At 38.9% G+C, this 10,900-nt stretch overlaps 1 protein-coding gene across 1 annotated transcript in view; it reads right to left on the bottom strand.

Moving 5' to 3' along the window:
• The window catches only part of Cfap69 (cilia and flagella associated protein 69), a 61,269-nt gene that overhangs the window by 19,798 nt on the left and 30,571 nt on the right, over nucleotides 1-10,900 (bottom strand). Inside the window, exons 12-13 of the mRNA XM_055612774.1 lie at nucleotides 10,294-10,510; nucleotides 6,965-7,129 (exon numbers count right to left, since the gene is read on the bottom strand). Of these exons, the coding sequence (XP_055468749.1) occupies nucleotides 6,965-7,129; nucleotides 10,294-10,510 (382 nt within the window). The remainder of the gene's footprint in view (nucleotides 1-6,964; nucleotides 7,130-10,293; nucleotides 10,511-10,900) is intronic.

The raw sequence follows: 10,900 nt of genomic DNA, 5'->3' as shown, positions 1-10,900 counted from the left end.
TATCTATCCATCCATCCATCTATCTATCTATCATCTATCTATCTATCTATCCATCCATCTATCTATCTATCTATCCATCCATCCATCCATCTATCTATCTATCATCTATCTATCTATCTATCCATCCATCCATCCATCCATCCATCCATCCATCTATCTATCATCTATCTATCTATCTATCTATCTATCTATCTATCTATCTATCTATCATCTACTACAATTTATTCACTTTGTATCACTGCTGCAGCACCTTCCTTCATCTCCTCCCAGTCCCACCAATTCTCCCTCTTCTCCCCCTATGCCCTTTCCCTAGTCCCCTGGTAGGGGAGGACCTCTTCCCCTTCTCTGACCCTAGCTTATCAGGTCTCATTAGAACTGGCTGCATCATCTTCTTCTGTGGCCTGGTGTGGCTGCACCACACAGGGCAAGGTGATCAGAGCCACTGACAAAAACATCTTAATCTAACCTTACTGAAGAATCTGTTTAAAAAAATTCTTTCTAACAGTAGTCGTCATTGCTAACAACCTGCATCTTTAGGTTCTTTCTGAAGGTGGTTCTTTCATTAGTGAATGAATCATTAATCTGCTCCAGCAACAATGCTGGAAACATATCAAGCACTATGATCATAAGTGCCAATGATCCTGCCTAGTGAGGGGCTGGAAGTTGTTCTCATACAACTCATGTATTATGAGGGATGTGTCGACGGCAAGGGCAACAAGCAGTGTGATGCGCCATAACCGCATAAAGTTCTCAGGATACACAGTCCTTGGGGCTCTGCCTCTCCACGGCACACATATTGTGGTTGTGCTAAACTGGTGGGCTGCATTCCATGAGCTGTAAAGTTGTTTTGCTGTTCCTCCTGCATGGTCATCAACATAAGGATGGTGCAGAAATTGAGGGAATGGCCAACCAATGACTAGTCTAGCTTGAGACCCATGCTACTAAAGGGATCCCATATCTGACATTGCGTGGAGGGCCAGGAATCAGAAAACAGACAAGGCCAGAGACCCAAGATAGAACCAAACACCACTAGCAATATAGATATTAAAGTCAATGAAATGATTCCTAATGATAGTCTACTATACTTGTCGACAGGAACCTAGCATGATCAGCATCGGAGCAGCTTCACCCAGCAACTTATGGAAACAGATGCAAAGACACAAAGTTGAAGTTTAGGTGGAGACTGGAGGATCCAGTAGAAGAGGGGGAGGAAGGATTATAGGACACCAAATGAAAACCCATAGAATCAACTAATCTGGACTCATACGGGCTCAGAGAGACTGAACTGACCATCAGCAAGCCTGCATGGGTCTGACCTAGCTCCTCTACATATGTTATAGTTGTATAGTTTGGTGTTCTTGTTGGACTCCTAACAGTGGGAATGAGAGCTCTCTCTGACCCATTTGCCTTCTTTTGGGATCCTACTGGCTTTCCTCTTCCAGCTTTAATACAAAGAGAGGTACCTAGTCTGATTAATATGCCATCTTTGGTTAATATCCCTGGGAGGCCTGTCCTTTTCTGAAGGGAAATGGAGGAGGATTGGGTACAGTGGGAGGGGGAGAGGAAAGGTGGAGAGGGGAGGGACAAATGTGTCTCTAAGTGTGTGTTCTATTTCTGCTTTGCTTTTTGTTTTTCTCCTGTGTCTTCTCTTCAAATCTACAGAAAGAGAACAACTTCCATGACTTTTGGAACCCAGATTCCATGAGCTTTAAAAATCCTCCCCTTGTAATCAATCCTGGGAATGACTCAACAGTCATTACCACGGATCAGATGGCATTAAAAATAAAACTGTCTCAAAAAAGAAATTTCCTTTAAGCTTTAAGAATATAGGAAATATCTTCAAACTGGTAAAGAGGATACTGTCACTAGCAGGAATCTACGGAACTGCTGTTTCCAAAGAAGCCAACAGCTTATTGGCATAGTTAGCCTCGATATGCAACTATCTTTTTAGGATGAAGGACAGGCAATGACTCCAAGCAGCAAAACAGAACTTTCTAGAAATTAAGTGCAGGGGCACCCCTTGCTCAGAGGGATCTGTGTTCCTTTATTAGAGGTATCTACTGAAATCCTGTGACTGCTGGCTCTTTCAAGATTACCTCTTCTTACCTCCTTATCTGGGATTGAATTTATGGACCTGTGATATCGAGCACACAGTATGCTAATGAGGAATTCTTTTCCTTATTTTTTTCTTAGGTACCTTAAACACTCTGCGTTTACATTGTCTATTCCGTTCCTTCTAAAGCATAGCATAGGGCTAGGGGGATAGCTCTGTAGATGCCCAGTAACTTGTGTTTGATCCTGGAAACCTATGCAAAGTGGTGGAAGAAAACTGACTCCACAAAGATGTCATATGACCGCCACATGTGTATTGTGGCCCATTTGGACACACACATACACAAACACATACACCATGCATATATACATTCACACATACACAAAAATAAATTATGTTAAAATTAAAAAGCCCACAGCACTGCACATACCGACTCACTAAACAAAATCTCTAATCACTCCCTATGAAGTGGTAAACACTTAATTTGACACTTAACTTTTTCCAACTTGGTCATCGATTATGCAATTTACTCTATCTCATCACACTTATCTTTATAAAACTCGGGCTCCATTTATGCCCTTCCTGAAGACATTATCTTGCATATTTCAGTACTGTACCTCTGCTTATGATATTTCTTAGGTTGAAAGAACAATCTTTTTTTTTTTCCTTAAAACTATCATCCACTGAAGCTCCAATTAAGACCGCTCAAGTTTAAAAATAAGCAAGTCTCTTTAGCTTTTGCAACATTTGCTTTTTATGCCACTCATTAGGTGCCTAGCTGAGGGTACAAGGTAAGACCTGATTTTGTTGTCGTTGTTCTCATCAGGGAAAGGTTCCCCAGAATTCTGATTGATACAGTTTTTAACCTCTCTGTCTATGGAGGAAGCATATTTAAACAGACACTGTATTTGTAATGCACTTTCTATATTTTTGAGGATGAAACTACTACAAATCCCTGCCAGGATAAAAAAGACAAGGTCTCTGCACCTAAGAATTGTGTAATAAAGTTCAGCTTTGAATGAAAGGAAACAAGTCCTTAGAGGGCTCTTGCTGTTTGCTATGCTTTCCCTGAACACAGTCCCTCAGCTCAGGCAGGACCACAATTCCACTCTGGATATACAAAGATTACATTTCCAGCTAAAATGGGGCCTTTGGACTGAATTTTGAGCAATGGAATGCACATAGTTGTAATTAAAATGTACTTTGTGTTGAGTTGTCTTAAGCCCATTTGTCACAAAGACAAATGCTCTTATATAACTCCACTTTTGTTTTTAAATGGGAATGTTGTGCACATCCCTAATCCCACAGATTAGAGGCAGAAACAGGTGGACTGCTATGAGTGTGAGGCCACCTTGTCTACATAGTGAAGCCTTGTCTCAACATAAATGTTTGTTTTCCTTTCTCTTGAGTATTATAATTGGAGGGCACTCTCACTATTCTAATTATGGATGGATTGATGAAATCTATTCCATCAATGAATGTACTCAAAATCTGTTTATTCTTTGCTCAAATTAAGGACATTTACTTGGCTTCTACTTTGGGGCTATTATACATAAATAAAGGTGCTATCAACATGATGAAAAATATTTTAAAAAGTAGAGGAGTCTTTTTTAAGCATTTTGCAATTAATTGACATCTAGCATTGTTTCAATTTAAATTGTGAATCTCTCTCAAAGGCTTATGTGTTGCAAAGTTTACATGCTGGGCCCTACTGAAAGAAAGGATGATGGGAACCTGGTCCTTTCCTGTTTTTCTTTCACTTCTAGGACACCGTGACATAATGCTTTACCACAAGCTCCAAAACATTAAGCCAAATTACCATGGATGTATATACTTGATATTAGTCCTCTGTTAGATAAAGGGTTAGTGAAGATTCTTTCCCAATCTGTAGGCAGTCATTTTGTTTTGATGACAGTGTCCTTTGCTTTACAGAAGCTTTTCAGTTTCATGAGGTCCCATTTATTGATTGTTGCTCTTAGAGCCTGTGCTGTTGGTGTTCTGTTCAGAAAGTTGTCTCCTGTGCCAATGATATCTAGGCTGTTCCCCACTTTTTCTTCTAACAGATTGAGAGTATCTGGTTTTATGTTGAGGTCTTTGATCCACTTGGACTTTAGTTTTGCACAGGGTGATAAATATAGTTCTATTTTCATTTTTCTGCATGTGGAACTAAAGAAGCTGAAAAGCAGCAAACCAAGTAATCCAATTAAAAAATGGGGAACAGAGCTAAACAGAGAATTCTCGACAGAGGAATATCAAATGGCAGAGAAACACTTAAAGAAATGATCATCCTCATTAGCCATCAGGGAAATGCAAATCAAAACGACCCTGAGATATCACCTTACACCCATCAGAATGGCCAAGATGAAAAACTCAAGGGACAACACATGCTGGAGAGGTTGTGGAGAAAGGGGAACCCTCCTTCACTGCTGGTGGGAATGTAAACTGGTACAACCACTCTGGAAATCTATCTGGCGCTTTCTAAGACAATTAGGAATAGTGCTTCCTCAAGACCCAGCTATACCACTGCTAGGTATATACCCAAAGTTTGCTCAAGTACACAAAAGGGATATTTGCTCAACCATGTTTATAGCAGCTTTATTTGTAATAGCCAGAACCTGGAAACAACCCAGATGTCCATCAACGGAGGAATGGGTACAGAAATTGTGGTATTTTTACACAATGGAATACTACTCAGCAATCAAAAAGGAGGAAATCATGAAATTTGCAGGCAAATGGTGGGATCTAGAAAAGATCATCCTGAGTGAAATATCCCAGAAGGAGAAAGACAAACACGGTATATATTCACTTATATAGACCTATAAGATGTGATAAACATAATGAAATCTGTACACCTAAAAAAGATAATCAAGAGAGCGGACATGGGGTAAGATGATTAATCCTCGTTTAGAAAGACAGATGGGATGTGCATTGAACGTATGACAGGAGTCTACTGAGCGCATTTGAAAGACTCTAACTAGCAGTGTTTTCAAAGCAAAGACTCATGACCAAACCTTTGGCAGAGTACAGGGAATCGAAAGAAAGAAGGGTGTTAGTCTGATGGGGAAAGGATAGGAGCTCCACAAGGACCAAATATATCTGGGCACAGGGTCTTTTCTGAGACTGACATTCAACCAAGGACCATGTATGGATATAACCTAGAACCTCTGCTCAGATGTAGCCCGTGGTAGCTCAGTAACCAATTGGTTTCCCATAGTGAGGGGAACAAGGACTATTTCTAACAGGAACTCAATGACTGGCTCTTTGGCCTCCCCACCCCCCAAGGGAGGAGCAGTCCTGTTAGGCCACAGAGGAGAGCTTTGCAGCCAGTCCTGAAGATACCTGATAAAACAGGATCAGATGAATGGGGAGGAGGTCCCCCCTATCAGTGGACTTGGCAAGGGGCACGGTGGAGATGAGGGAGGGAGGGAGGGACTGGGAGGGAATGAGGGATCTGGACACGGCTGGGATACAGAGTTAATAAAATGTAACTGATAAGAAAAAAATAAAATTCAAAAAAAAAATTACCATGGATGGACACCTGTGAAACTGTGAGCCAAACTGTTTCTCCAAGGTATCTCCCAGCAACAGAGGGCCAACATGAAGAGAGCACAGTTGCTCTCCAGATGTCAAAATCCAGGGGAGTCTAGTTCTCAACTGTGTATATAGTCATGCATACTTTGAATCACCTCTGGATTACTTATAATTCCTAACACAATGGAAATGCTACACTAATATTGCCATAAGTTTTTTTTTTTTTTTTTTTTTTACACTCAAAGAGATATGTATTTTTTTTCTTTTCTGTAATTTTGACATATGGTTGGTTGAGTATGAGGATGCAGAAAGCCAGGCTATAGAAGACCAATTACAGGACATTTACATGAAGAAATGCCTGTGATAGCACTTTTCAAAACAAGAAGTGGAGAGGACTAAGGTACTAGTATTTCAAATAATAAAGGGCAAAGCAGCATGAACTGGAAGTTGAAATTCGTGAATTGTCTTGTATTCACTTTAGAAAAGAGACTCCTGGATACTTTTCTCTCTGCACCAATGTGCCAGTTGTTCTGAATGGGAATTTCAACTTTACCATCTCTGAAAACAGCTCTACACTGCTTGGCCAGAAGAGGCAATATCATTACCAGAAAAATGAGACATAACCATAGTTCACTTAAAGATACTGCTTTGTTCCATGATTTTCAACAAATATGTCATAACCACCACCACAAGGAAAATAGAAAACAGTTCCATCACTCCAAAAATATTCTCTTATGCTGTTTTCTCATGGGCAAACATCTCTTTACTCTTACACTTTGGAAACCACTAGTTTATTTTCGTTCTAATGTTGCCCTTCCTATAATGGGCAACAATATTGTCCTTGAATCTGATGCTTTTCATTTGGCATAATTTACTTTAGATTGATATTTTTGATTTAGCATAATCTATTTTAGATTAATCCATACTCTTTTAAGTCTCAATACTCTGTGTTCTTAATTGTTGAATTGCATTCCATCAATGAATGTACTGAAAATCTATTTTTTCATTGCTCAAATTAAGGACATGTGCATGCTCTCTACTACTTTGAGGCCATTAAATATAAATAAATAAAGGTGCTATAACCATTCATGTACAAGTTTCATGTGAACTTAAGCTTTTGTTTTTCAAGTAAAAACCTCAGGTAGAATTTATTTAAACAAATACTGCTTAATGAAGTAGTCTCTAAGAGAGAAAACAAACATTTAAAAGATTAATGATTATAGAGAGAACTGGTTGATATCAGCATGATGAAACAAAAGCCAGGAGAACATTTAGGATATGTCCATTTATAAAATCAATTTGTAGAAAACTATTTCATATGAAGCTTTTAGATTTATAAACATCTAACTTTCCCCATGGAGCTGCCATGTAATATTTTACCTATCAGTTGATGAATAACCCCCTGTTCACAAAGATCTGTGTTCACCATCTCATCTTCGAGATAAACCATAGCTCTGAGGAGTCGTAAAGTGTAACGCATCTGGGCAAACTTGTTTCCACGGCCGCCTGTACCATGGAAACTGTTACCATGAATGAAGAAGGAATCTGTGGAAAAATTAATAATTTAATTTATACTAAGAAATCTAAAGCATAAACATTTCAAGTAAATGTTTTCACTTATAAACAAAACACAAGATATTTTTACACATCTATACATTTCAACAGATGTTAAAATTCAGATGTAAATAAATTATGTTTACTTTGTTTTCTCTTTTACAGAAATATGATCCCTTCTCTCCCTCTTTCTAGTCTCAGAATGTTTTGCCCAAATGTTTTGCCCGAAGGTTTTGCCCAAAGGTATCATTGTTTGTGTCTTTTGCATCATTCTTCTATTAGGAAATACCATGTCTTAAAAATCCCTCACACTGGGGGCTAGACCAGCAAAGAATGCATAGTGCACTTGCAGTTCACCCATATTCAGGTCCCAGAACCCACAGTGGGCAGCTCACAGACACCCGCAGCTCTAGTCCAGGGGTCTGACACCTTGGCTTCTATGGACACCTGCACTCTCATGTCAGCCCTTGTGCACGCACACACAGTTAAAATCGTAAATGTTTAAAATCATCTACACTGTCATATGTGGACTTAAGTCATTATTTTAGTTGCCTTCAGCATTCACTTAAAAACAAACCACAGTTTCCCCACTCACTGGTACAATCAGTACAATGACGATTCCGTACTTATCTGCACGGAGAAGGGGCTCTGAGAGACACAAGTCATACAGGAATGTTATCTTACGGAAGTTACCATAGTGACAAAATACACAAAGCCACCTGATTTTTGTCAAGTCTTTTAAATGTGATATGGAAGTTCATTTTAAGCTTAACCTGAATTTCTCTTATTCCTTCTCTGGTTGGGCATCTAAACTGTTTTTAGAACACATGAAACTCTCTGTATGACATGGCAATCCCATCTTTTCTATGCTTGTCGAGCAAATTACCTTCATGCTACAATACATAACTTCTTTAGAAAGTTCCACTTGGATTTCGTATTAATCAAAGTGTAGCAGCTGCTTCAAATTAGGGTTGGTATTTTATTTAGATTTTGGTATATAATTGTTTGTGAGTCTTATAATTGTTATGTATATAATTTTTTCCCCTCCTGCAGCTTAAGCTCCTCAGCTTTTTATTTATTTCCTCTTCTGATGTTTATCAGCATGGTATTTATCACATATTCTTTAAGTCTTACAGTTTAGGCTTTTGAACTGAAGCCTTCATTTTGCAGCTGATTTTTTCAAATATGGTGAGATAATCTAAACTTCCCATTTTCCTCTCTATGAAGGATCCATTTTCCCTCACGGACCACCAACGCCCCTGGAAAGGACGCCTCACACAGTCAACACTTTCTATCCCTGCAGCGGGACTACATCATCGTAGCTACTATGGCTTTGTGGTCAGTGTTGATAAAACCAAAGTAATTTTTCACTCCTTTTGGAGACAGTCACATGGGTCCCAAGTAGGTCTCCATCCTGTTAGGTAGTTGAGGATGGCCTTGAACTTTGAATCCTCCTGTCTCCACCTCCCAAGTGCTGGGGTTATAGGTGCATGCCATCATGCAGGATCTCAGCAAGCACTCTACCAACTCAGGTACATTCCTAGTATCCCCTTTCCTTTTTGTTGCAATCCTTTATTTCAAGAAGAAGCGTTAGGTTTTTAAGAGAATTTTAAGGATTTTTTAAAAGAGAATTCAAGCACTACTGTTGTGTTAGAAGTGCAAGTTTGGGGGGCTGGCTTAAATCTTTGCTCTGCCTTTGTCATGTGGTCAGAAAGTCATTATGTAACTTCTCAGACCTAGCTCTACCCCTCTGACAAACCAGGGGCAGTAAGAGCCTGAACATCTTAGATTTGTTGGTAGGACTGCATGAGAGTGTCTGCCAGGTTGGTGAGGCCCAGCACGGAGGGAGCACTCAGTAACTCTTAACTACACGGCCTCCCATTACTAGGCAGCATTTCCAATTTTGCCTTGGAGTTGTCTGTAAATAAAAAGGAATATGAACGATACTCAGGGGAATTGTTTTATTTAATAATTTAATAAGGTTAAGCATAGCAACTTAATATATTAGAAGCTAGAAAATAAAAAAGATTAAAATGTCATCTCCTTTGTGAGTGAATAAGTGATTTTCTTCTCTATTTTTACCCAGGTTGGCTTAAAGTCATTGGCTCAAGGAAGCCTCTTGTCTCAGCACCTTTAATATCTGGGACTAAAAGTCTACATATCTGGGTCTGTATCACTACTGATCTAATGAAAATGAATCCTACAAAACTCTTTTCATCCAGGTTGGTGGTGAATGTCTATAATTTTAGCACCTAGGAGGCTGGGGTAGGAGGATGATGAGTTTGTGGCTACCCTAGTGAATTCTAGTGAGTCTTGCCTCTCCATTTCCCCACCCCCACCACATATTCCAGAGGAAAAAATACTTCCTGAAAGAAACAGGATCTTCCTTTTCAATTTTTTATGTACACAAGTATATTTATTTTCCTTCTAAATGTTGAATAAATGACATTTACAAGTTGAGGCTTTTCTTTTTGGTAGACTATGTCCTTGAGCCAGTGTTTCTGGCTAGAAATCTAGATTTTAAACTTTATGAAGTTATTTAGGGATTTGTGTGCCTTTTAGCTTAAATGTATTTTCAGCAGCTGTCTGCTACTCAGTAGGCACTCAACAAATGTTTGTTGAATAAATATAGTAAGCTATTGTCCAGATTTATTTCTTTCCTAAGTATAATTTTTGTATAGGCCTCATAGCATAAGAATTTAAATAAAATCATATATAATTTCTTTTAAGTGTTCATTTATTATATTTAATATCTAAATATAATTTAGATATTATTGTTAATATCTAACTGAAATCTCAACATTTTGAAAAGACTTGTTTTATTTCTAATTATGTGTAAGTGTGTCTATGTGAAGGCATGTGCACCTGAAGAGGCCATTGAATCCCCCGGAGCTGGAGTTCCAGAGTTGTGAGCTCCCTGCCATAGGCGCTTGGAGCCCAACTCGGGTCTTCTGCAGCAACAGTATAACACATTAACTGCTGAGCCATCTCGCTAGCCCTAAAATCTCCACGTTTATGAAGTCATATAAATACAATAGAAGAATGAATTCAATACTTTTATCTTCTGTGATGTGACTGTTGCTTTTGTGTGTGTGTGTTGAGAGTCGAGTTGAAATGCAGAGTAGACCCCTGACAGGGCCCTGAAGGGCACTCACCCTCGTGATCACACCACTGGAGGAAAGCCAGGACTTGAGCATTGCCACGGCAGGACATATAATCATCTATTAACAGAGGCGCCACTGAGGACAAGGTGGCAATGGCATGCAGCTGTAGCTCTTCGTACTGTGCAGCAGACCACTCAACGATTTTGAGTTTCTCAGCCTTTTTGACATAGCTAAACAAAGCCAAAATGACTTTGCCATCAATTAAAAGCTATGAGAAAGGGCAAAATATACTTTGTTAAAAGCATAATTAAAATACCTTTATTTGATTAGCAAAATTAAATACAAGGTTTTGAATTTAATGCTTTAGTGATAATTTCAAAACATTTCCTTTGTATCTGTTACACTACACCAAACACACGGAAACAAAAAGGATAACACACTACCACCATCACCAACAGCTTTGTGACAGTAAGAGCACTGACTTCCTTTTCTGGGGTGTGAGCTCTTCAGCTGACAGAAACAGAAAATACACATTCATTTATTTTGTCACATATTTGTTTCTACATATAACAAAAATCATAGAGGTAGGAAACTGAAGGCGAATAAATGGCTGGCATTTCTTTCCTCATTTTTCATTTTTCTTTAGTTTATAGTGCCA

This window comes from Psammomys obesus, unplaced genomic scaffold (genome assembly GCF_907164565.1).
Source record: "Psammomys obesus unplaced genomic scaffold, mPsaObe1.curated_primary_1811, whole genome shotgun sequence".
Lineage (NCBI taxonomy): Eukaryota > Metazoa > Chordata > Mammalia > Rodentia > Muridae > Psammomys > Psammomys obesus.
This window is presented reverse-complemented; position numbering and strand designations above follow the sequence as displayed.